Below are 24766 nucleotides of genomic sequence, written 5' to 3'. Positions count from 1 at the left end.
AGGTTTACTGCTCCCCGGTGTCACCAGGAATGCCGCGGGTGGCTCTCAGTCCGCAGCGCTGATGCTGAGCTGTGCTGTGGCTTGCACGAGTACTGCTGTGTGGTGGCACTGGCCTTTGCAACACAAGACAGGCTGGAAGGGAATCACAATTTACCTCAATCTGCTGGCTTTTTTAAACACCTGCGGGGCTTCCTCTGGGTCTTAGTCTCCTGTAGGCTCCAGCAAGTCCTGTCAGAGCATTAAACACCAAACCCGGGCCCTGCTGCCTTCTGTTTCTGTCTGCATGGCTGGCAGCGGGCTCACAGCAACGTGCAGCCAGCAGCCCTGGGCTGTACAGCGGGTCCGGCTGCTGTGCTGCATAGATCCTGTACTGGGAAATCCTGACTGCCCGAGGTGGTGGTGCTGGGGGGAGCAAACTCTGCCAGCGTTTGTTCCCCCACCGAAGTAATGCTTTGCAAAATCCTCCTGGTTTTCAGCTCCTACCAGAGTGAGAAGTGCTGCTGCCTCACTGTTTCAAATCTGTTTGAGGGCTGAATTTCCTGAAGGCGGGTGGAAATCCCAAGCTGATTTCCCTTGCAGTCTTGCCCCAGCACAGAAACATCTTTTTCTTTCCAATCAGTTCTGTAGGTGCTTCCTAATTTTCATGGAATAGTTTGGGTTAGAAGGGACCTTTAAAGGTCATCTAGTCCTTGCATGATTGGAATTTGGCGTAGACACCTGCAATAATCCCTTCCGAAGCCCCGGTGCTTGGGGAAGACCCTGTTGGCAAAGACTTTGAACACCATGGCCACAGCTCAAGTGCTTGGCTGTTTGCCCCATCCTCGTTCCCAGCCCCACGTGGCTCTTTCCCCACAGATGCTGCCTCATCTATGAACGGTTTCCCTTCTTGCATGCAGCACCCAGATGGATCCGATGCTTTTGTAATAAGAACCAGGACGGGAGATGGCAAAATCCTAATTTTTCTCCCCAGGCAGCCTGCGCTGTCCCCGGCACAGCTGCCCGTAACGTGCCAATCGTGGGAGCAACCTTTTGGCCCGAGCCAGTCATTCCCCTGCCTCCCAGATCTTCAAGTCCCTCTGAGATTGTGCAAGTCTGAAAACGTATTGGAAAAATGCCGTCGGCTGGAGGTGGCGGAAAGGAGCAGGGACTGCAAAGGGTTCCTTGCCTCGAGCCCTGCGACCGTGGCTCCCGCTGCCCTTGGCCAACCTCAGCCCAAACTGCACCTCGACTCGCCCGGCATCAAACCGCTGTGCAACCCAACTGGTCATCAGATAACGTGCCTGGGGTTTTCTTTAATGACTGGGTCAAGGGCTAAAGGAGTAAGAGACGTTAAAGGGCAATGTCCTGAGGAGTGGGCATGGCTATTTTTAGAACCTGCCGGTGGACGTGTATTAATGCGCACTTTTGTGAATGTATGACTCTCTTACGAGGGTGAGGGGTTGCTACCCCAAGAGATTGCTGCGGCTCCCTGTCGCTTTTCTTTTCTTTCAACCCTGTGAGGCTATTCAGGTCTTTAAGTTCTTTTCCTAAAGATAAGATTTGAGCCCCAGTCGCCTGTGGGTGCTCCCCTTCCCTAAATAAACGGGAGAAGCCTTGCATATCGCCTTCGAATCCAACCCTTGGCCGCTGCCAGAGGCTGTCACCCATAATACAAGCCATAAATATGCAACCCTGGGATTATATGTCCCCTTAGTTTAAAAATACTTGTGATGCTGCAGAAGCGCTGCTGGGTACCCAGACTACGGCTGCTGTGGCTGGTAGCTGGACACGGAGGCTGAGCGGTGCCGCACCGGGCTCCCTCTGTTGTCAGGCTCCAAAAGTGGGATGAACCCACAGGCCTGAGTCCTGCAGGATCAGGATTTCTTTCACCTGAAAGCACAGAGCAAACAGCAAGTTTGCAGCACAGAGCAGACACGTGGCAGCGCCGACGTGGCCTTATCGCGCCCAGTCCTTGCCTAAAAGCACCCAAGTGGGCTCTGAACTGCGCTGGTCTCGTAGCGGGAAGCCCTGACCTGGCAGTTGAGGACAGGAGCAGGATGGGCTTGATGCAGGTTTAATACCTGATTAGCAAGGTGATGGGGATACTGGCTGCAGTGACCCAGGGTTGCTTCAGTCCCTGTTTCTGACACTTTCCCTGTCCCTGCAGTCATCCTGACGGACGAGGAGGTTCAGAGGAAGCGTGAAATGATACTGAAGCGCAAGGAGGAGGAAGCACTCAAGGAGAGCCTGAAGCCCAAACTCTCAGAGGAGCAGCAGAAAGTCATCGACATCCTCCTCGAGGCTCATCGCAAAACCTACGACCCCACATATGCCGACTTCAACAAGTTTCGGGTACGTCTGGGGCACGCCAACCCCCGTCCCCGTGCACGGGACCAAGCAGTTCCTGCCCAGATGCACCAAACCCATCTCATCCCATGACTTCTTGTTAGAGAGGATTTTAAAATCACAGTGCAGGAACCTTGATGCTGTTGGCAGCAGGCAAACGACTGCCGCCAAATTGCTCTCCCAGCCCTGTTCCTCATGTCCTGCTCTCTCTTCCAGCCCCCTGTGAGAAGCAACCCTGGCAACAGGGGGGCAGCAAGGTCCTCCTCCATCCTCACCCAGGACTTGTCGTCAGAGGACTCCACCGACCTCTTTGGCTCTGATGCCTTCAGCACATTTCCAGGTACCACGGCCGCTGCTCTGTAGGTGACAGGGGCAGGAGCGCAGCAGCTTTACCTAAGTCTGGCCGTTCAGAGCCCTGTTTTACCTCTGCTGGGGAGCTTACTTAACTGTAAGACCCTCCTGGGGGTGCTGCAAAGCCTTTTTGTGAGCAAAAAGCAGTAAGTGCTCAGCTGGATTGTGGCCCTGCAGACCGCTGTGTGTCTGAGCCCTCCAGGATGGCCAAGAGGAGGGCGAACACGAACGCTGGGCTGCGCCGTCACTGCTCTGGCTGCAGTTAGACTCAAGCACAGCACAGGAGAGGAGTTCAAGGCCCCAGTGCAAAAATCGTGGTGCTGTTGGCAGCCAGTGAATGACTGCTCTCTCCCTGCCTCACGTCCTGCTGTCTACATGCAATGCAGAGCCCTCCTGGCAGGATGGATGCCATTCCTGCTACGGGCTGGCGTTGTTCCCCTCTCCCGTAATGTCTTGCCTACAGCCGACGTACCCTCTGACCATCTCCCTCTCTCCAGAGTCTGTGGAGCCCCAGATGTTTTCGAACCTGGTCCTCTCTGAGGAGAACGATGAGACCACCTCCATGAATATCGACTTCTCCCACCTCTCCATGCTCCCGCACTTGGCCGACCTGGTCAGCTACAGCATACAGAAGGTGATCGGCTTTGCCAAAATGATCCCGGGATTCAGGTGAGATGTTTGCTCTCAGATCCGATGTCCACGGCGGTTTTCCACTCTCAGGAATCCCGGCCTACCCTTCACAGCCAGGTCATTTCTCTCTGTTTCATCTTCACAGCTCTCCTTCGGGCTTTGTTCCCTTCCCAGGTCTGTTCCTACTTTCATGTTCTCTGTCTCTCCTCCTTCCTGGGGTTACTCCTCTCCTATCTTTACCCTGATTCACCCAGACTCTGTCATAGAATCATGGAATGGTTTGGGTTGGAAGAGACCTTAAAGACCATCTAGTATCACCCCCCCACACCATGGGGACACCTCCCACCAGAACAGGATGCTCCAAGCCCCGTCCAACCTGGCCTTGAACCCTTCCAGGGACAGGGCACCCACAGCTGCTCTGGGCACCCTGTGCCAGCACCTCAGCACCCTGGCAGTGAAGAATTTCTTCCTAATATCTAATCAGATTTCCCCCTCTTTTAGTTTAAAACCATTTCCCCTTGTCCGTCACTACAGGCCCTGCTAAAAATCCCATCCCCATCTTTCTTATAAGCCCCTGGTAAGTGCTGAAAGGCCACTGCAAGGTCTCCATTCTGTCAGCACAACACTTGAGCTCCAGAGATGCTCGAGGCCATGTGAGTGGTCCCCATCCTGGTTTGAGAAGGATCTCAGGTCCCGTTTAACTCCAGGGTGCTGCCCGGGGCACTGCGTGGTGCCACCTGCAGAAATACCTGCTGCTTCATCCCATCGCAACCCCGGGTGAGGGAGAAGCCGGGGTGCCCCCAGGGAAGGGACTGGGCTGCTGATGGAGACCCCGATGCCTGGGTGGCAGGTTTCTGTTCCTTTCCTCACTGCACTGTTCTCACATCACCCCCTTGTCCCCCCCTGCCCAGGGACCTGACAGCAGAGGACCAGATTGTCCTGCTGAAATCCAGCGCCATCGAGGTGATCATGCTGCGCTCGAACCAGTCCTTCACCCTCGAGGACATGTCGTGGACCTGCGGCAGCAACGACTTCAAGTACAGGATCAGCGATGTCACCCAGGGTAAAGGCCACCAGCCACCCTCCTGCGTGCTGCGGGAATGTGGTCCCAGCCTGCAGCTCAGCCGGCACCCCCGTCCCTCACGGCAGCACCAGCAGCTTGGCAGTGTCATGGCCGGGCTGAGACCCCTGTGCCAGCCCCAGCCGCGCTCCTGCACCACCCTGGCCCCGTGCTGGGACCTGTGCGTCCTGCAGCTGGGCTGGATGGCTGGGAAGGGCCAGGAGCTCCCAAAGAGCAGCGAAGCCAGAGCATGGCCGTAGCTCAGAGCTGTCTCCCACTCCTCCGCCTTGCCACCAGGGTTGGGTTCAGTTTGCTCCGAGCTGCCATGAGGGCCAGGACGCTGCTGGGCTGTCCCAGTGCCACTGCTCTGCAGCCAGGGAGCCCTCCTGCCAGGAAAGGTGGTGACTCCTGCCCTAGACCTCCCCAACCTGAGGCTTTGGGGACCAGCACAGAGAACAGGGTGTGCAGATGACACATACGGACCTTAAATCTTTCCCTGGGCTTGGAAGAGCCTTAGAGTAACCCAGGGATGCTGAGCTCGCCCAGTGAGGTCCCGAGGGAAGGAGGCAGAGCGAGTGGCGTGTGGGGAGCATGCACGGGCAGCTGGCACCCACTGGGTGCAGGGAGGAGATCTGCGTGCAGGGAGGGCTCTGGGCACGTGAGGTGGTGTTTGTGAGGCTTGTGCAGGTCACAGTGCAGCATGAAAGTGATGCTAAGGAGGCGAAGTGACCGTGGGTTCATTGTCTTTATGGATTTCAAAGGCAAATTCTACTCCGTAATCTCCTGCTTTAGAGAAACTACTAGGGAGAAAAGTCCAATTAAAAACCAGCGTGCTTTAAACTATATCAGAAGTCCTCTTCTGCTGTCCCGGGTCTCTGCTGTGCTGAAAGAGGAGCTGCTGAGCTCCCCGCCTGTCCCTCAGCTGCGGGAGCTCTTGCTCCGGAGCAGGCTGTGCTAAAGGTCCTTTCTCTCCCCAGCCGGCCACAGCATGGACCTCCTCGAGCCGCTTGTGAAATTCCAGGTTGGCTTGAAGAAGCTGAACCTCCACGAAGAAGAGCACGTGCTCCTCATGGCCATCTGCATCCTGTCCCCAGGTAGGAGCACGCTTGTCCCTCAGCGTCACCAACCTGCCAGGTTTTGGCTGCGTCCCCAAAACCATCACCACCTTTCCCTGCCCCTCTGTTGAGGAAAAGGGTAGGGAATCACGCTGTGTCCGTGGTGTTTTCTAGATCGCCCAGGCGTGCAGGACACCTCACTGGTGGAATCCCTTCAGGATCGCCTCTCGGAGATCCTCCAGACCTACATCCGCTGCAGGCACCCTCCTCCCGGCAGCCGCCTGCTCTACGCCAAGATGATCCAGAAGCTGGCCGACCTGCGGAGCCTGAACGAGGAGCACTCCAAGCAGTACCGCTGCCTCTCCTTCCAGCCCGAGCACAGCATGCAGCTCACGCCGCTGGTGCTCGAGGTCTTCGGCAACGAGATATCCTGAGTCTGGCCGCGGGGCCGAGCACCCCCCAGTAAAGGGATAAGTCAGCCTGGCCGCCCCGAGGCAGCGAGCAGAGAGATGTGGCCCTGGGCAGGAGTTCTGTGCACGGGCAGTTTGGTTTCACACTACTGGAGGCCCTGCTTTGTCTTCTCATCCCCAGCAGCCGAGGTTTCGCTTGCTTCGGAGCACTGACAGACCCAGACCCCTGTGGTTCCCCCACTCCCTGCGCAGCTTTTCTGCTTCCCTGCCGCCTGCGAGAGCTGACTTATCCCTTTATGGACAGCGTGAGGCTGGGCCGCCTCGAGTCACTTAGTTCTTGAGCTGAAAAGTCGGGCTGCTTGGAAGGGGGTGGTTTGTGTGGGAGACGGACTCGCTGCTCCCCTGCAGCACCTGCCCCTCTCCGTCCCCAAAGGGAGACGCCAACTGAGCTGCATGTGCCGAACGCTGGCAGGGACGGCCGCGGGCCATGTCCCCACGCCTGTGACCAGCTCGGTCTGCGCCGCTGTGAGGCCAGAGACACCCGCGTCAGCCCCGAGAGGGGAGATTTGCCCTCAGCCCCCCACGGAAGGTGCTGAGGGAGCCGTGACAGCCGTGACTCACGTTCCCCAGGCCACAGCCTGGTGTGGGGCAGCCGGGCTGGCTCGGGGCGATGCTGGAGCCGAGCCCCGTTGCCCACGACCGCCCCACAGCCTGCAATGGCCTTGCGGTCCCGACTGCGGTCCCGGCTTGGCTTTGGCACCTTGTGGTGTCCTGTGCCCTGCTGGGACCGGGCACCATCCCCCCTCGGTGCCGCCACCCCTGCTCGGTGCCACCGTACCCACACAGTGCCACTGTACCCGCTCGGTGCCCCCCGGGGCTGGGGGTGGGAGCCCCCCGGGCCCTGCACCGTGTTGGGGAGGGGACCCAGCTCCTCGCAAATAAACTCTTGCTTGGGAACAGCGCCTGGGCTGGGGGTTTTTCTGGGGGGTGGGGGGCTGCGTGTCCGTCTGACCCCCCGTGGGCTGCGCAGGACTGTGTCCATCTGTCTGGGGGGGCTGGCGGAGGTGGCCGCCTGGGCTGGGTGGTCCCGGTGCTCACGGACGCGTCGGTGGGTGTCCCTGGGCGTCTCCGCCCTCCCACCCCCGTGTCCCGTCGCCCACGTGTGAGCGGCGCCGGCCGCGGGGGGGCGCTGCCGCCAGGGAGCGCGGGCACAGCTCTGCGCATGCGCAGCCCCGGCGGGGCGGGGCTAGGGAGGGGGCGGGGCTGGCCCGATCGGCGCGGCGGACGGGGCATGCGCAGAGCGGCGGGGCGCGGCTGGGGAGGGGGCGGGGCCGGGCGGACAGGCAGGGTGCAGCGGCGCATGCGCAGGGCGGCGGGGCGGGGCCGGGCGCATGCGCAGGCGGAAGGCGGCGGGCGCGCGGGGGCCTGCGCGCACGCGCCGCGCGGGGGGCGGGGCCGCGCAGGCGCAGCGCGATGCGGAGAGGCCTTCGCCTCATGGCCGCCGCGCTGGGCAGCAGGAGCGCGGCCGGGCCTGCGCCTGCGCCTGCCTCTGCCTCTGCTCCGCGCATCGGCACCCACGACGGCACCTTCCACTGCGATGAGGTGCTGGCGTGCTGCCTGCTGCGGCTCCTGCCCCGCTACCGGGTACGGCCCCGCGCCACTGGGCGGCGTCACTGGGATTGCGGCCTGCTCGGCCCCCCCCGGAGCTCCCGCCCGGGGCCCTGGACCCTGCCCGCCCGCCGGCCCCGGGGCCTTCGGGGCCTCCCCTAGGTGCCCAGCCCTCCTTCGGGGTGCCCCCTTACCTGGAGGCATCGCTCGGGGCTCCCCTAGATCCCCAGTCCCACTTGGGGGTCCCTGCTCCCGCCCAGGGGCCACCTTTAGGTCCCCAGTCCCCCCTCGGGGTCCCAGCTCCCACCCAGGGGCTATTCTTAGGCCACCAGTCCCCCCTCGGGGTCCGAGCTCCCACCCAGGGGCCACCGTTAGACCCTCAGTCCCACTTGGGGGGCCCTGCACCCGCCCAGGGGCCACCCTTAGGCCCTCAGTCCCACTTGGGGGGCCCTGCACCCGCCCAGGGGCCACCCTTAGGCCCTCAGTCCCACTTGGGGGCCCCTTTTCCCAGCCAGGGGCTGCCCTCAGGCCCCCAGTCCCACTTGGGGGTCCCTGCTCTCACCCAGGGGCCACCCTTAGGTCCCCAGTGCCCCCTCGGGGTCCCTGCTCTCAGCCAGGGGCCACCCTTAGGCCCCCAGTCCCATTTGGGGGTCCCTGCTCCCGCCCAGCGGCCACCCTTAGGCCCCCAGTGCCGCCTCGGGGTCCCTGCTCTTACCCAGGGGCCACCCTTAGGCCCTCGGTCCCGCTTAGGGGTCCCTGCTCCCAGCCAGGGGCCACCCTTAGGCCCTCAGTCCCGCTTAGGGGCCCCTGCTCCCAGCCAGGGGCCACGCTTAGGCTCCCAGTCCCCCCTCGGGGTCCCTGCTCCCAGCCAAGGGCCACCCTCAGGACCCCAGTCCCACCTGGGGGTCACCCTTAGAGTTCTCAGTCCTTCCTCAGGGTCCCAGGTCTCACCAGCAGCAGCTCTCAGGGGGTCCCGGCCACTCCTGGGGACCACCCTAGGCTCCTCAGCCTCACTCCACCCCCCGGCAGGACGCAGAGGTGGTGCGTACCCGGGACCCCCCCAGCGCCTGGCCCAGTGCGACGTGGTGGTGGATGTAGGGGGTGAGTACGACCCCCGAGCGACACCGCTACGACCATCACCAGAGGTGAGGCCCCCCAGCACTGGACACTGGGTTCCCCTGGATCTTGGGGGTCCCTCGGAGCTGACTCTGTGGCCCTGCAGGTCCTTCACACAGTCCATGAGGAGCCTCCGGCCTGACAAACCCTGGACCACAAAGCTGAGCAGCGCCGGGCTGGTCTACTGCCACTTCGGCTCCCAGATCCTCGCGGAGCTCTTGGGGCAGCCAGAGGACGGCACTGTCGTGACAGTGCTCTATGATAAGGTACTGGTGAAACTGGGAGGGTCTGGGGGGGGGCTCTAACCCTGCCAAGGCTGCATAGCTTTCCCCAGGGCTTCTCCTTGGCAGGGGTCATCCCATAAAAGAGCATTCTGGGGAGGGGGGACCCCATAAAGGGTGGAACCAGTTTGTTTGAGCTAGTGGTGTGCCGCTGGGCTCCCAGCCAGGCTGACCCCCACTGTTCCCAGCTGTATGAGAACTTCGTGCAAGAGATTGACGCCATCGACAACGGCATCGCGCAGGCGGAGGGGGAGCCCCGCTACGCCCTTACCACCACCCTCAGCGCTCGTGTGGGCCACCTGAACCCCCGCTGGAACGACCCTGACCAGGACACCGAGGTGGGGACAGGGAACATGGTGGGGCTGCCCCGCTTGGGGCCACCCCACTGGGGGCCACCGCTGACCCCTCTGTGTCCCCAGGCAGGGTTCAGGCGGGCGATGGAGCTGGTCAGGGGCGAGTTCATGGACCGGCTCGACTACTACCACCGTGCCTGGCTGCCTGCGCGGGTACTGGTGGAGGAGGCCATCCGGCGCCGCTTTGAGGTAGTCACTGTGCCAGTTTTGGGGGGGTCTGAAAGTTTGGGGGGCTTTGAGGTAGTCACTGTGCCAGTTTTGGGGGGGTCTGAAAGTTTGGGGGAGGGCACTGGGATGAGGGGAGGCCAGGTCCCCTCGCATAAACTTCCCTGCGTGGCCCAGGGTGCCCCTTGCACCCCATATACCTACACACAGCATGCACCCCCTTCTCTGCCCCTGGGTACAACCATGCAGCCCCTCCTGTGCCCCTGTAGCCTTGCGTGTGGCTGTGCGCCCCCATACCCATGGCTCTGCGGCCCCCGTTCTCCCCTACGCATGGCCACGCACCCTCTCTGTGCCCTGTGTACCTGTGTATACTTGCAGACGCCCATATCCCCAGGCATGGCCCTGCACCCCATATCCCTGTGCCCCTCCCATGCACCCCCACATCCCCATGCGTCATCACACACCGTCCTGTGCTCCCCCCCCCCCTCCCTCTGCACCCCAGTATCCCCCCGCACACTCATGCACCCCCAGAGCAGCGCGCCCAGGCTCAGCAGAGCACCCAGCAGCAGACAGACATGGTGGGGGGGCACAGGACTGGTGTGGGGGCTGGGGGGTCGGACCCCCCGGGTGCTCAGCGTGTGTGTGTCCCCCCCCTCAGGTGGATGCCAGCGGGCTGGTGCTGGAGCTCCCACAGGGTGGCTGCCCCTGGAAGGAGCACGTCTTCAGCCTGGAGCAGGAGCTGGCGCTGCCGGAGCCCCTCCAGCTGGTGCTGTTCCCCGACCGCAGCGGGCAGTGGCGGGTGCAGAGCGTCCCAGCGGGGCCACACACCTTCCAGAGCCGGTGAGACCCATCCCCTCACCGTGTGTCGTCCGTCTCCCCCGCCCCCGCAGCAGCATCCCCCCAGGGGCAGGTTTTCACCCACCGCCTCCCTCTCCCCCCGCAGCCTCCCTCTGCCCGAGCCCTGGCGAGGGGTCCGGGACGAGGCGCTGTCCCAGCTCGCCGGCATCCCCGGCTGCGTCTTCGTACACGCCAGCGGCTTCATCGGAGGCAACCGCACACGGGAAGGGGCCTTGGAGATGGCCCGGCAGACGCTGGCGCAGCAGCACGAGGGGGGAGCGCAGAGCGGATGAGCCCCCTCCCATCATAGCCACCCAGAAGGGACCCCTGGCCCAGCGGGGGGGGGTTCCAGGGATGCCCGAGACCATCCCCACTCAGCACATGTAATGGGATCGCACTGGGACACTAGAATGGAGCGGTTTGTCCGGCAGGGGGGCCAGGCTACCCCCAGCAGTGCCGCTGCTCCCCCCCCCAGCGCTGGACTGGTGTGAGCCCAGTCACAGCCCCAACCAAGAGACTCTGGACCTGTTTCTCTGAAGATTGTCCCCATTCCATTTGTATCTGCTGGCCGGTGGGTTCCAAACACCAGTAAAAAAAAAAGTGTGTTCCCAGTGCGTTTGTTGCTTAGGCAGTGGGGTCTGGGGGGGGGATGGGAGGGGTCCTTGGGGTGCCGGGGGGGCAGGACAGGACTGTGTGTAGTGATGTGGGGTTGCAAAGGGCTGTGAACTGGGGGTGAAAAAGCAGGTGCTGGCGTCACCCCCCTGCACGCCTCCCTGTGCTGGGAGACTGGGAGGGGAACCAGGGGCATCCTGCTGCCCCCCCCCGCCACAAACCTGTGCATCTGGCAGGACGAGGAGGGGGGGGGACACGGAGCCCCCCCTCGCTCCCAGCCTCCCGTTGCAGGGCGATGCAGGCAGCCTGGCTGCTCCTGCTGGCACTGGGGCTGCCCGGCTGCCCCTGGGGCTCCCGGTGCCCGGGGGGGGCCCCCCCGATGCTGCCCCCCACCAGCAGCCGCAACGAGACCTTGGTGGGGGGCAGCCGGCCGCGGGCACCAGATGTGGCGGTGCTGGTGGCTGTGGGTGGGTGGCTCGGCGCCGTCCTCGTCTACGTGGGCCGATACGTCCGGAGGAGCCGAGCCGAGACCCAGCTGCACCTGGAGTACCTGCGGGCGCTGCCCTGCGAACCGCCCAGCACCCAGGAGGAGGAGGAGGAGGAGGAAGAAGAGACGCTCAGCACCTTCCTCTGAGGCACCACGGGCACACCAGCAGTGAACCGGGGAGCCCGGAGGGGGTGAGGCCCCCCCAGACCTGCCCCAGCAGCTGGAGAAGGTTCGTACCGTGGTGGCTTTACCCCGTACCCTCGTGCCAGCCCTGCCCGGGGTCGGCTCCACTCATGCAGCCCCCGGAGGCGCTCGCTGCTGCCGTCCTCGCCCCTTGCACAGGGTTTTCCCCGCTGCGCTGTGGGGCTCAGCTCTGGGGAGGATTTTGGGGGTCCTGGGGCTGTTTGCAGAGGTGAGGGTGTGGGGACCCCCCCTGCTCTCCCCGTTGTATCTGCACCAGGCTCCAGCAGAGCCGTTACAGCGTAATCCTGGGGATTAACCGCGTGTAATCCCAGGGTTTAACTGTGCTGCCCCCCCCCCCCCCCCCCCGTTAATCCCTGCGCTGGGCAGGGGGTGGGTGGCCCATCTGCTCCCCCCACCCCTCCGGCACTGGGTGGGCTCACATGGGCCAGCACGAGCCCCCCGGGGCTCGGCCCGCAGCGCCACTTGCTGCCCCGCTGCAGCCCCCCATGGGCTCGGTTGGTCTTTGTGGGCCCACAGGAGTTTCTGGCCCACATTGGGTGGTCCTTCCCCGCCCCCCCCCCCGCCCAAGGCAAAGCCCCGAGGCTGCGCTCATGGCCGAGGAGCCCCCAGCCTCGGGAGAGCAGCAATTCACCCCAGAGCAGAGCCCCGCAGGGGGCTCCTGCCCCGCAGCGCGACAGGCAGCCTTAATTCAATTAACGTAAGGCTCAGGGAAGGGCTGTTCTGCAGGTTCACCCCGAGCGGTTCCTGACACCCCAGAGCAGCCCCACAGCCCCCCAGACGTGGGACTTGCCCTACACAAACCTTCCAGCCCCCTGGGGCAAGGAAAGGGCAACCACGGAGACAGGAGGGGAGAGGAGCCCGCCTGGATCCGTCCCCAGCTTTAATCCCTCTGGCACCGGCCCCACGGACCCGAGGAGGTATGGAAGGCACTCGAGGCCACGCGGGCACATCCTGGGAGGATGGTGGGAGCATCATCAGGGAGAGGAGCTGCCGAGCCACCGGCGGGTGGTGGAGGACCCCCGGGTGCTGTCACAGCTCGGAGAAGAGGGGCTGCTCCCGCACGCTGGCGCTGGCCACCACGGGGCTGCGGCTGGGGCTGGCGTGGGGGGCGTGGGCACTCGTGAAGAAGAAGGGGACGTGGCTGATCTTCCCCGTGGACCAGCACTGGAGGGAGAGGACGCGAGGAGAGACGTGTGGACGGGGGTGACAGTCCAGGCATCGCCCTCTCCTCCCTGTGACCCCAGCAAGGACGCCTCCCCCCCCCTGCTCCGCGGGGACGGGGCGGGGGGGGTTGAGGCTTTCCCACTCCCGGGCACCAACAGGGAGCACCAAGACCCATTGGCAAAAGCGGGGACCCCACTCACCACGGTCAGCAGAGCCCCTTTCTGGAAGCAGGGGTGGAAGGCGATGAGCTGGGGCTGCGCGCCACGCTCGCCCCGCAGGAAACCGCTGCGGGGAAGGGAAGAGCCGGGTTAGAGCGCGGCTGCGGGCACCGGCAGCGCGGCGCTTGGGGGGCAGCCTGAGTTAAAGGGGGTGGAAGGTGGGTAACGGGCAACACGGCCAAAGTACAACCGATTCTGGGGTAAAACAGTGACCCTGCCCGATGCAGGGGCGCAGGATGGCAGCGTCCCCGCTCCCCCCGGCACCCCTCGGCGCCGCTGGCGTTTGGCCAAGCCCAACCCAGCGCTACGCACCACGGCAGGAGCTCGAACACGGGGCTGTTGCGGGTGCGAAACACAGCGATGACCGTCTGGCTCCCGGGAGCGTCGGGATTCCCTGCAGGATGGAGGAGGGGGAGAGGAGCGGTGAGGGTCCTTCTCAGCGTGGGGACTCCTGGGGCAGCCACCGAGGGGGGAGCTGGCTGTGGAGAACATTTCTCCGGTGCTGAGGCACACGGGATCCCGGGATGGGGCTTTCAAAGACCCTCCCATGATCTGAAGCCGGCTCGAGGTCCCGGGGCACCAGGCTGGGTTGAGGAGGGTTCGGGCGAGGATGAGGTGACTCCGTGGGAAACACCCCGGCCTGGCATGGGGCCCCCCCTCCAGTGTCAGGGTCGTTTTCCATCCCACCCCGGACCCACCTGGATGTGCAGAGGGAAGGGGAAGCCCTGGTACCCCCAGGTTTCCCCCCCCAGCTTTAAGCTCAGCAAAAACCCCAAGACTGTGCCCGGCGGCGGGGGGGGCGAGCTGGGGGGGGCAGCCCCAGCGCCACGTCCTGCTGCTCCCTCCAAGTCCGTTCTGTCCCGGAGTGAGGCCCATCCCGCCGCATCCAGGAGAGCCTGAATGGCCCGATTATCCCAGGGGCTGCTGCTAAATAACGGAGCCAAGAGGCCCCGCCGGGCTCCGGGCGCGATGTGGGCACTGCGGGAACGCAGGGACCTCGCGGCGGGGCTGGGAGAGGGGATCCATCCCGTGGGACATGGGGAGGGAACTTGGGCACATCGCGCTCCGGGGGATACGGAGAAGCAGAGTGGCAGGGAGGAGGGATGGAGGGCGAGTGCTGCCTCCCCACCCCGGTGGGGTTTGTGCCCCTTCTGCCTGTGGGGGGTGGGGGGGATGCTCGGGCAGAGCTGGGGCGGGGGGCAGCACCCACCTCTGATGATCACCGCGAGCCTCTCGCCAGTGGGGTCCCACACCATGGAGTGGACGTCACCTCCGATCCTGGAACGGGCAGGAAGGCCAGTGAGCTCCCCCTCGCTCCAGCCAACATCCCCAGCACTGCGGGGTGCTGCTGGGGGGGCACAGACCCCCGCTGCCTGCCGGGTGTCGCGTCAGGGCAGGGGGCACGGGCAGACCCACCTCTCCTCCCCATAGAGCGTCTCGAAGGTGGTCTCGGACAGATCGGCCACGATAGAAGCGGTTTTCGAGCCTCCCACTTGCCCTTGCATCTCCCCTGAAACAAACAGCCTGGTCACGTCTCGGCTCTGGCCGGAATCGCTCGGTGGGTCACCTCGCTCCGTAAATCACGTTCCCATTTGCGAAGTGGCACGTAAGTTGTGTCTGTTTCTTCGAGCCGCTGCCCCAGCAGCACCTGCCTGCACCTGGGGTGGGGGATGGGGAGGTGTCCCCTCTACACATCAGGACCAGCAACCTTCAAGGAAAAACGCCCCACGAGCCGGGGATTTAACCCACGGTAGAAGTTTCCCAGCAAACCATTTGTGGCTGTAGGATCGGAACTGGGAGCAAGAAGCAACGTGAGGGGGGAAAACTTTGGCCCCACAGAGATTCTGAGCTTTGAGACCCCTGGGGGCCCCTTCCCCCTGCGTGTCCTGGCTTTGCACAGCTGACGAGCAGAAAGCCCGTCCGGCCAAGCCCAGCCGCAGCCGGGGTCACTTGGGGACCAGCTGCTGGCTCCTGGGAAGCTTGAGCAGACTCACCCCGGTATTCCGAGAAGGACAAGGAGTAGATGACGGATTCCCCCAGCACCGTGAAGAGCAGTCGGCTGCCGTCTGGGCTCCAGCACCCCGTCTGCGGGACAGAGTGCCACGGTGAGAGCCAGCACCCCGCCTGGGAACGGGGCAGTGCCACTGCCACACCACGGACACCCCGACGGCCCCAGGGGCACGGGGCGGGGATGCCCCCACCCTACCTGGCAGCGTCCTTTGATGGTGGGCCACCGCTCGCACGTCCACATCTGAGCCTCCCACACTCTGGAAGAGAGATGGGCCGAAGCGAGCGGGATGAATTCCTGGGATCTGCCCCAGTTGTGATGCCCCAGGAGGAGCCCGAGGCCAGACCCACCCGTTCCCCTCCCCCCGATCGGATGCAAGAGGAACGGGAGCAGTTGGGGTGCAAAGAATCCAGACGGGTTTGGGGAAATGGCAACAAGGGCCAAAATACACCTGGCAGGTGGGAAGCTCACCGGAACACCGCCGAGGGGGTGGCCGCCAGGACCTTGCTGCCATCGGGTGACCAAGCCAGGTAGGTGACACCACCGCCCCCAAACCACTGCAGCTGGACACAGTTCTCGGTGGACACGTCCCACACCTGGGGGGACAACGTGGAGGGTAACGGCACCGGCACCCGAACGCTGGCCAGGCGGCTGCCGCGGCTCGGGGGAAATTTTCGCCTGGATCAGGGAATTCGGACCGATTCTTTCGGATCTAGTTCAAGTTCGGGAGCTGCCTGATCCACCCTGTGAGGGAACGCTGCCGGTCCCCCTGCTGCAGCCAAACGGCCCCTTGGTGCCCCCGCGGCGCGCTCACGGACCCCCAGGGTGGCACCCCGGGACTCACCAGCATGGCCGTGTCAACGGTGAGGCCGAGAGCAGCAGGTCCCCGCTGGGAGCCCAGGCCAGGCTGGTGACGGGGCTGTGCCCGGGGTAGGACAGCACCTGAGCGCAGCCGGACGATGGCCTGGCGGGGAGGAGAGGGAAACGGCCGCGGTTGGTGGTGGCAGGGCTGGTCCCCGTGCCACCGGCAGCCCCGGCGTGCCCGCTGGCAGGATGGGCGCCTGCCCGGGGACGGGGGGGGGGGGCGGCTGTCACCTGGTGGAGAGCGAGGTGGGGTCCAGGTTGCCACACCAGGACGCAGCTTTGGCAGGCGACGGCGAGGATGGAGGCGCAGAGCGGCTTCCAGGCCACAGCGGCCACGTTCCGCTGCAGGCGATGCTTCAGCGAGGGGATGGTGGCGCTGCCGGGGGGGGGGGGGGCAGCGTGACAAGAGGGAAAATGGGGGATCGGGAGCCCGAGGTGGGCCAGGGGCCGTCTCCCAGGGTCCTCTCTCCAGCTCTGACCGCAGTGGGTGGGAAGGGGGGATGTGCCCCATGGTGACCCGCTTCCCCGGGGGACACAGAGGAGACCCCAGCCAGGTGACACGGCGCTGTGCAGCAAGCCCGAGCGCACCGAGCCCACCTCGTGCGACCACCCGCCGTGCCCCGCGCCGCCCCCAGCCCGGCCCCGGCGTGGCAGAGGGCACTCGCTGGCCTGAAGTCCCAGCCGGGGCAGGAGGCCGCAGCGAGGCGGCGCGGGCAGGGCCGCAGGACCATCCGGCAGAGCCTTCTCCTGAGGAGGGCTCGGCACGCCGCGGGGGAGCAGGGAGACCTGGAGGGGAAAGGGGACTCAGCGACGGCTGGGGCACGGCTGTGCCACGCCGGCTGCCCCAGGGCTGTGGGGCAGGGGGGGGAAGGGAAAACCAGAGCTTGGGCAAGGCCAGAGCTGCAGGGCGTCCAGGACAGGGTCCTGCTGGGGGGGCTGGAGCCCCTCTGCCGCGAGGACGGGCTGGGAGGATGGGGACAAGCTGAAAATCCCGTCCCCATCCTCCTTATAAGCAGGGCCTGCAGCAACAGGACAAGGGGGAATGGTTTCAAACTAAGAGGGGAGATTTAGATGAGATATGACGAAGAAATTCTTCACTGCCAGGGTGCTGAGGTGCTGGCACAGGGTGCCCGGAGCAGCTGTGGGTGCCCTGTCCCTGGAAGGGTTCAAGGCCAGGTTGGACGGGGCTTGGAGCATCCTGTTCTGGTGGGAGGTGTCCCCATGGTGTGGGGGGGTGATACTAGATGGTCTTTAAGGTCTCTTCCAACCCAAACCAGTCCGTGATTTCTGCTCCTGCTGTGCCGCAGGAGGCTCTGGGCACAGGCGCTGCCAGCGAGACCAAAGCCTGAGCGAGGACCAAGGCGGCGCAGGGCAGAGACACGGGGGAACCCTGGCAGGGGCTGGAGGGGGGGCGAGGGGGCGAGATGGGGAGCGGGGGTCTGCACAGGTGCCTCCGGGGGGCAGCGTCTCACCTGTTGGAGTTGTAGACCCGGACGGAGTCATCGAGAAGGGCCACGGCGAACTTACTGGTGTGGGGGTGCCAGGCGAAGGCGCGGACGGTGCAGCCGGCCCTGCGGGAGCGACGGGCAGCGTGGGGCGCGGCGGTGACGGGCTCCGGGGTGGGACATGCCCGCCCAGCACCACAGAGGCAATTCCCCGAGTCACCAGTGAAATAAAACTTCCTTTTCGCTGCTGAGTGGGGTCATTTGCTCTAAAAACTTCCCATCCCCGGCAATTACCCGCAGCCCAGAGGCCGGTAGCAGCCCGGGGTCGGCACTGGAAGGACTTTTCCAAGCGCTGATGCGGTTTAACGCCATTTCCCCCGTGCGCGGGGCGTCGAGACACACTGCACCTCTCACCGCCGTGCAGGGGCTGGGGCAGCCGGAGGCAGCGGGGGAAATATTTGCCCCAGGGTCTGTCTAATAGGGGGGCTACACAGAAAAATGGGGTGACGCTGGCCTCGCACCGCCACCACCCAGCACCACGACCCCGCTTTGTGGCACCCGGGCACGGGGGGCTTCACGACATGGGACTCACCAGTCCACGGCCTGGGAGAAGGCGGCGATCATGTCCTCGCTGGCGAGCTTCGGGGGAGAGTTATCAGTTATCACTGTGCCAGCTGTAGTGGGGACCCCCCCCAGGGTCCAACCCCCCCCCCCCCCACTCCAGCCCCTCTCGCCGCACTCCCTGCCCCAACAACTTCCAAGTGCCCGTTCTCCTCCCCCTGGCGAGGGAACTGGCCGGGCACCGCCGGGAGGAAGCTTTTGCCGTTTCCAGCTGGGAAGCGCCCACCTACCACCCCAACCAGCCCCCAGCCGGCGTCCCGGGACGTGCCGCATCCTCCCCACCTCGCCAGGTGAAGCCCCCCGCCCCTAAAGACTCACGGAGAGGTGGGGGAACAAGGAGCCGTGCAGCGAGGAGAGCCAGTGGCACAGGGCCAGCGCGTGGCTCGAGCCCACCTTCGCCCACCGCAGCCCTGCGGGGAGCGGAGCAGCATCGGTGCCTGCGGCCGCGGCGAGGGGCACGGCGGCGGCAGCGGCACCGGCGATGGGCCCCAAGGGGAGCCGAAGGATCAACAGAAGGGCCAGAGGGACCCGGGGCATCGCCCGGCCCCCCGGCAGCAGCACAGACTCACCCTCCTCCTCGGCGCTGGCGATCTCCCTCAGCACCCCGCTCAGCCCCACGTCCCGCCTGCGCAGAAGGGTCGCTCAGCCCCCTCAGCAGGGACCCCTCAAAATCCCCCTCCCCTGCTGAGGGCCCCGCTGGGGTCTCCCAACCGGATTCCCCATCACCTGGGAGCACTGAACCCCCAGGTTCTACATCGTGCCCCCCCAGACCCTCAGAGGGAGCCTGGGGTGGGGTGGCAGCACCCCGGGGGGGTGACAGCAGGCTGTACCCCCCCGCCTCTGCCGTGCCCCAGGGTGGGGGGGCTGCCAGGCAGCCACGGAGAGGGGGTTTGAGTGCAGACCCTGAGTGAAGGGGCAGCCCCCGGCCCTGCCAGCCCCCACCCAGGTTTTGGGGGGGGGGGGGGCAGCTCACCAGGCACTGAGGCAGCGCTTCCAGAGGGCCTCGCGGTGGTGGATGAAGGCCGGGCGGGCGCTGTGCTCCAGCCGGCTGTGCGCCTTGAGGGTCTCCTTGGGCAGGCTCAGCACCGGCAGGTCTGCCAGCTGCCAGCGCACGGGGGGGCACCCGGGAAGGGCCCCCCCGCCGCAGAAATAGCGATGTGGTAAAAGGAGGGGCGCAAAGATGGGGGGGAAGGGTGAAAGAACGGGGGGAAGGGATGCAGGAAAAATAGGAAAGGATGGGGGTGAAGGGTGCAAGGACAGGGAAAAGGAAAAAGGGGGCAAAGGGACTGGAGGGGCGGCAAAGGGACCGGGAATGGGGGGGCGAAGGGACTGGTAATGGGGATGGTGGGGGGGGACGACAACTGGGGATGGGGGAGGCGAAGGGACCAGGGACAGGATGGGGGACAGGGGGGGTCAAAGGGACAGGGATGCCCCAGGCACGAGCCTGCACCTTTCACTGCCCAGGGTAACCGGGGTGGGGGGGGAGCCCCCGGGGCCGGGCTGGGGGGGCAGCGTGGCGCCCCCCGCCCGCGGGCTCACCTGGCTCTGGAGGGCGAGGGGCAGCGGCTCGGGGGGGCGCCCGCAGACCAGCGCGTTGCTGAGCTCGTAGAGGGTGACGGCGCCGGGGGGCGGCGGGGGGGGGGAACAGCCCCAGGGAGCACATGGCGGCCGGGCCTGGGGGGGGGGGGAGGCGCTGGGGGGCTGCGCGGTGCGGGCACCCCGAAGGGCCGGGGTCGTCCCCCCCCCCCCCCCCCGGTTAAGCCTGGGCACAGCAAAGGGGAGATGCTGGGGGGGCGGGATGCTGGGGGGGTCCCCGTCCACACCCTCCGCCCCCGGGGGGCGCTGGCTCCAGCCCCAGGCCCTCTCCCCACAGCCCCCCCGAGGCCTCCCCAGCCCCTCACACACCCAGCGCACCCCCCCCAGCCCCCCCGTGCCCCCCACCCGCAGCCCCCTGTGTGTGCCACCCCCACACGACCCCTCCAGCCCCCGGGGCCCCCATGCCGCCCCTCACCCTTTCCCGAGTCCACAGACGGGTCCCGGCGAGGGCCAAACCCCGCCGCGGCCGCTCCCGCCGGTTCCGGGGGGTGTGGGGGGTGGAAATAAAAGGGGCCGCGGCTCCCGGGGGCGTCGCGGTGGGCAGGTCGGTGTGTCGTCGTCCCCCGCCCCCAGGCTGCGCCTTCTGTGGCTGCGGGACTCGCTCCGCGCACACACACACGCACACACACCCAGCCGTGCCCTCCGCTGGGTGAGGGGCTTCTCCGCTGGAACGGGGGGGGGGTGAGCGGGGGGAGGGGCCCCGGCGGACGTTGCCCCTTTAAGAGAGGCGGAGCGTGCCCCGCGCGGGCGGGGGGGCGGTGGCGGCGTGCAGTGGCTGTTGCTCACGTGGTTGCCGGGACCGGGACCGGGACCGGGACCGGGACCGGGACCGGGACCGGGACCCCCCCCGGACACCCCCAGCACCGCCTGTCCTGCACCCCCCTCCCCCCGACCCTCCGGCGCACGGCCCCATGGGGGGTGCCCACTTCCGTGGGTGCCCCCCCCACCCCCGTGTGTGTGTCCGTCCCGTGGGTGCCCGTGCCCCCCCCCCCCCCCGCCCCATACCCGGGTCCCATGGGTGCCCATGTCATGTGTCCCCCCCCTCGTTCCCGGTGCCGTGGGTGCCCATGTCCGTCCGTCCCCCGCCCCCGCTCCCGGTCCTATGGATGCTCAGGTCCCGTGGGTGCCCATGTCCCCCCTACCCCCGGGTGCCCATGTGCCCCCCAGGCAGGGCAGTGGGTGCCGCCACCCCCCCAGCCCCCATGGATCGTTCCACCACCACCCCCCCCCCCAGTCCCCCTTTTCGGCTCGCTTTTATTATATTTATCTCTGTGTTTTCCTTAGCGGCCGCAAAAGTTATTTTAATTTTTTCAGGATATTAAATCAGGGCTGCGGCGGGGGGGCGCGGGGGGGCCCCGCATTCCTCTCCCGTTACGGAGCGGGGCGGGTTCGGCAGGAGACAACGATTTGGACGGCGCCGCCACCGGAGCCGCCGCGGCTTCCCCGGACCCGGCGGCGGGAGCTGAGCCCCCCCCCGGCGGGACAGCGCGGCAGGAGGGTCTGGTGCTGCTGAAGCGGGGGGGGGCGGTCCCCGGGGGGGCGCTGGATGGGGCTGGGTCCGTGGTTTGGGAGGCTCCGGGCGGTCGAGCCCTCGGTTTGGCTGGGGGCTCCTGGGGGGCACTGGCCCACCCACGGCGAGCGGCAGCGGGGCTGGTGGTCTGGGGGGAAAACACCCCAAAAGGAGCAAATCGGAGGGGAGGGGGAGCAGAGGGGGGGCTACGCGGGGAGCTGGTGCCCGCCATCCCAGAGCCCCCCGGGAGCGTCTGTGTCGCCTCTGGCACCGGGCTCCGGCCACCCCTTGAGGCGGGGATGCCGCCGTGCCTCAGTTTCCCCTCCCTGCATGGGGGGGGGCGGCGTGTGTCCCCCCCTCCCTGGGGACACCTGGGCGCTGGCCAGCCCTGCGGAGCCGTGGCCGACGTGACTCACAGGGCTGGCACGTGTGGCCAGGGGTGGCACCCAGGGCCCCGCCACGCTGGCACAGGGACCCACTGCTGGCCCTGTTCCCCCCGTGGGGCGGTGGGCGCTGGCAGGCCCCCCCCCCACCCCCCCCCCCGCCTCGTGCTGGCACAGGAGCCTGTTTCCGCCTCCCTTTGCCTTTTTCCGTGGCTTTTTTGGTGTTTTTTTTTCAGGAAAATCCCCAAACCAGAGCTGGGCGCATCAAAGGGCTGGCGGGAGCCCAGGGATCCGGGGGGGTGCTCGGGGGGAAGGGGGGGCCGGGTCCCTGCCAGCCCACGGCGCCCAAAATTGGGGTGTCCTTGGTAACACGTGGCCCCGCCACATGCCCACATGCTGCCACGTGGCTCCTGGCCACGATGCTGCTGTGGGGAAACTGAGGCAAGGCTTGGCTGGGCAGGGGCTGTGCTCACACGTGTCCCTGCGCACACGTGTGTGTGTGTTCCTGTGCATGGGTGTCCTGGGGACACACGTGTGGCTGGCCAGGGCGGGTGTGCGGGGCTGGGGCACATGCGTGTGCAGGGTGAGGCTGGTGTAGGTAGGGTCTCGTGGGGACATGGGGTCATGGGGACACGGAGCCATGGGGTCCTGGAAATGGGATGACACAGGAAAAAGGGACGTGGGACCACGGCTACCCAAGGTCTTGGGGCTGTGGGGACAAGGGGATGCAGGGGCAGCAGAGTCCTGGGGATGTGGGGACACGGACAGGGGACCACAGGGATACAGGGCCGCGAGGAGCCGGCAGCAAAGGGGCTGCGGCGGGGACCCAGGGATGGGGGGCAAGGGGACAGAGCCAGATTGTCCCCAACTCCACTGGGCTCCTGCCACCCCCAGAGCTGGGGGGGGGGGGCACAGGGCCGTGTCCCCTCCGTGCCTCAGTTTCCCTTTGAGTGCTGAGAGCTGCCGCAGGGCAGGAGCGCGGGAGGACGCAGGACCCATCCCTGTGATGAAGCCGCCTGGTCTCAGCCCCACTGGTGCAGGAGAAGGGGGGCACGGCTCTGCTATCACGCCTTAGCAATCCCTTTATTGCTTTTATTTTTGGGGGGGCAGCCAGCTAAAAAAAAGGGGGGGGGGGGGGGTACATTACATTAGCGCCTAACGAACCGGGCGTATTAATGAGGCCGGAGGCGGAGGAGAAGGGGCGAACCCTGTCCCTGAGCTCTGTGCGGGAGTGCGAGGCGGCCAGCGGGGTTTTGGGGGCAAGAAGATGGGGGGGTGAGGAGAAAGAGGGGGGGGGGGTCTCACCTCACTAACCCCCCCCCGGTGAGCACCAGAGTGCTCGGAGAGGGCCCCCATAATTTAAGACATAAATTATAATTGCTAACAAGGAGCTGCCGCCAGCCCGAGAGGGGATGCGGGGTTGGGGGGGGGGGCGGGGGGGGGCAACACCCCGTAATAAATATCCCCGGCAGCACACAGGAGGATGAGGATGACGGACGAAGGCTCAAATCTCCAACAAGCTGCCGGCCTCGGGACTGCCGGCGGTCTTTCCCGGGAGAGGCCGGCGGCTGCCGGGGGGAAGCGGGGGGCTGCTCCCCGCCGGTGCCGGGGGGGGCTTTGGGGGTGCCGCTTTCCGCGTGGGTCTTCTGGTGCTTGCTGAGGTGGTCGCTGCGGGTGAAGCGCTTGCTGCAGAGGAGACAGGTGAACTTCTTCTCCCGCGTGTGGGTGCGGACGTGCCGCTCCAGCTCGTCGGAAGCGGGGGTGAAGCGCTTCCCGCAGAAGAGCCAGTTGCAGACGAAGGGGCGCTCGCCCGTGTGCCAGCGCAGGTGGGCTTCAGGTGCGAGGCCTTCCCGTACACCTTCCCGCAGCCCGGGATGTGGCAGCTGTTGCACCGGCTTCCTTCGGGACCCCGCCGGCCCCCCCAGACGCTCCAGCTCTTGGCAATTAGGACAATCGCAGGCCGGACGCCCCCCTAACGAACCGCCGCGGGGTCCCTTCGGGTTTCGCCCGGGTTGGTTTTAGGGGTGGGGGGTGCAGCGGGGTTGCTGGTGTAAGGGGGGGGGTTGAGAGCCCCGAAATCGGAGCCGTAAGTGGGAAGCGGGGGGCTGAGGGTGGGCTGGCCCTGCAGCGAGCCCTGCAGCCCCTCGGCGCCCGCCGGCCCCCCCAGCCAGCCCCCGTTAGGGTGCACGTCCCACCAAGAGGGTGCTGCCGGCCCCGAGGCCCCCCGGCAGCCCCCCACCGATGCCACCCTTGTACCAGGAGCCGTAGGGATGCGGCATCTCCAGCGAGGGGTAGACGCCTGGCAGGCAGTCGCCTGGTGGGTGTCCCTTGGCCGTCACCACCACGGGGGCACCCAGCACCTCTTGGGCACCCGTGGGTGCCGGGAAGGGGTGGCCGAAGGGGCCGTAGTCGGGGCCGTAGGGGCCGGGCGATGCCTGGGGGCTGGCCGAGGGCGAGAGCAGCCCCGGGGCGCTGGGGAAGGCGGCGGTGTAGGAGTCACCCATGGCGCGGTGGTGGGGGGACGATGGCTGGGAGCACCCCGAGGTGGCGGGGGCGGCGTCAGCGGGGGCACGCGGCCATGGCGCCCAGCGGCCTGTGGGAAGAGGGAGGTGGGTGTCAGGGTGCTGGGGGGGCACCCGGTACAATGGGGTACCCAGCACTGTGGAGCACCCAGTACCAGGGTGTTGAGCACCACGGGGCACCCAGCCCCGCAGTGACACCCGTCACCTCCCCCTCCACCCCACCACCCCCTAGAGCTCCCCACACCACTGTGCCTCAGTTTCCCCCCCCCCAAGCTGAGAACAGCCCATCTCCACCCACAGGGCACCGGCATCCTCGCAGGGACTTCTCTGAGGGCTAATAGCAGGGTTGTGCTGGGGGGGGGGGGGCCCTCCCCGCTGCCCCCCAGCCTCCCCCCCCTCCCAGTCTCAGCTCCTTCTGCCTTTATGGCCTTTTAATCGAATTACGCTGTGGCCTCCCCCCTCCCCAGGCAACTTCCTCTGCTTTTATGCCCTTCATGGCTTTCAGCTGCCGCGGGCTGAGACCGGGCGTCACAAGCTGCCCCCCACCCCCCAAAACCCTCCAGTTTTTCCCTTTATTTTAATTTTTCTAAAATTTATCCCTCCCCTTCACCCACACTGTGGCTTTTCCAGCTTTTTTTTTTTTGGGGGGGGGGTGCCCCCCCTTTTGCCGTGGTTATTGCGCCTATTTTTAAGCCGGCCGGGGCGGCCGCAGCATGCTCCCGGTTTTCCAAGGATAACAAGGGCCAGGCCTGTGCCCCGGGAACGCTGCCCTGCCGCGAGAGCCGAGGTAATTAAAACCAGGGCGAGCGTCTAACGGAGGCACGCTTAAAATAGTGTAAACCTCCCATAAATCAGCTCCGCTTGCGCCGGGAAATTAGGAGCAAGGCAGGCGCGCGGGGAGCCGGGAGCTGCGGGCTGAGGACGCGCGAGCTCGGTGCACG

The 24766-nt window shown here is 66.0% G+C and overlaps 4 protein-coding genes across 10 annotated transcripts in view; 2 read left to right on the top strand and 2 right to left on the bottom strand.

Annotated features, from left to right (window-relative positions):
• Positions 1–6791, top strand: part of VDR (vitamin D receptor) — a 39562-nt gene extending 32771 nt beyond the window's left edge. For all 7 annotated transcript variants that reach the window (XM_056322171.1, XM_056322172.1, XM_056322173.1 and 4 more), the window contains 6 exons: positions 2147–2331; positions 2542–2665; positions 3174–3345; positions 4218–4369; positions 5344–5460; positions 5596–6791. In XM_056322171.1, coding sequence (XP_056178146.1) covers positions 2147–2331; positions 2542–2665; positions 3174–3345; positions 4218–4369; positions 5344–5460; positions 5596–5855 — 1010 coding nt within the window. In that variant the 3' untranslated portion in view covers positions 5856–6791. The remainder of the gene's footprint in view (positions 1–2146; positions 2332–2541; positions 2666–3173; positions 3346–4217; positions 4370–5343; positions 5461–5595) is intronic.
• A 498-nt stretch (positions 6792–7289) lies between these two features.
• On the top strand, positions 7290–10796 carry MYG1 (MYG1 exonuclease). Its single transcript, XM_056322178.1, is given in 9 exon segments — positions 7290–7475; positions 8469–8495; positions 8498–8557; positions 8559–8584; positions 8662–8821; positions 9025–9174; positions 9256–9378; positions 10013–10194; positions 10298–10796. Coding segments are annotated over 9 exon segments (1086 nt in total). The 5' UTR covers positions 7290–7304; the 3' UTR covers positions 10485–10796.
• Positions 10797–12333: 1537 nt separating this feature from the next.
• On the bottom strand, positions 12334–19477 carry AAAS (aladin WD repeat nucleoporin). Its single transcript, XM_056322169.1, is given in 19 exon segments — positions 12334–12658; positions 12859–12943; positions 13189–13270; positions 14087–14154; positions 14293–14386; positions 14871–14961; positions 15083–15143; positions 15356–15480; positions 15729–15745; positions 15748–15848; positions 15980–16008; positions 16010–16124; positions 17221–17319; positions 17786–17832; positions 18133–18224; positions 18384–18439; positions 18788–18915; positions 19354–19455; positions 19457–19477. Coding segments are annotated over 19 exon segments (1548 nt in total). The 3' UTR covers positions 12334–12523.
• A 3210-nt stretch (positions 19478–22687) lies between these two features.
• Positions 22688–24766, bottom strand: part of SP7 (Sp7 transcription factor) — a 3768-nt gene continuing 1689 nt past the window's right edge. The window contains 6 exon segments of the mRNA XM_056322337.1: positions 22688–22846; positions 22848–23134; positions 23137–23191; positions 23193–23305; positions 23308–23521; positions 23523–23896. Coding sequence (XP_056178312.1) covers positions 22808–22846; positions 22848–23134; positions 23137–23191; positions 23193–23305; positions 23308–23521; positions 23523–23807 — 993 coding nt within the window. The 5' untranslated portion in view covers positions 23808–23896 and the 3' untranslated portion in view covers positions 22688–22807.

This window comes from Falco biarmicus, chromosome 19 (genome assembly GCF_023638135.1).
Source record: "Falco biarmicus isolate bFalBia1 chromosome 19, bFalBia1.pri, whole genome shotgun sequence".
NCBI classification, from domain to species: domain Eukaryota; kingdom Metazoa; phylum Chordata; class Aves; order Falconiformes; family Falconidae; genus Falco; species Falco biarmicus.
The sequence above is the reverse complement of the archived record's forward strand: the minus strand, read 5'-3'. Positions and strand labels throughout refer to the sequence as shown.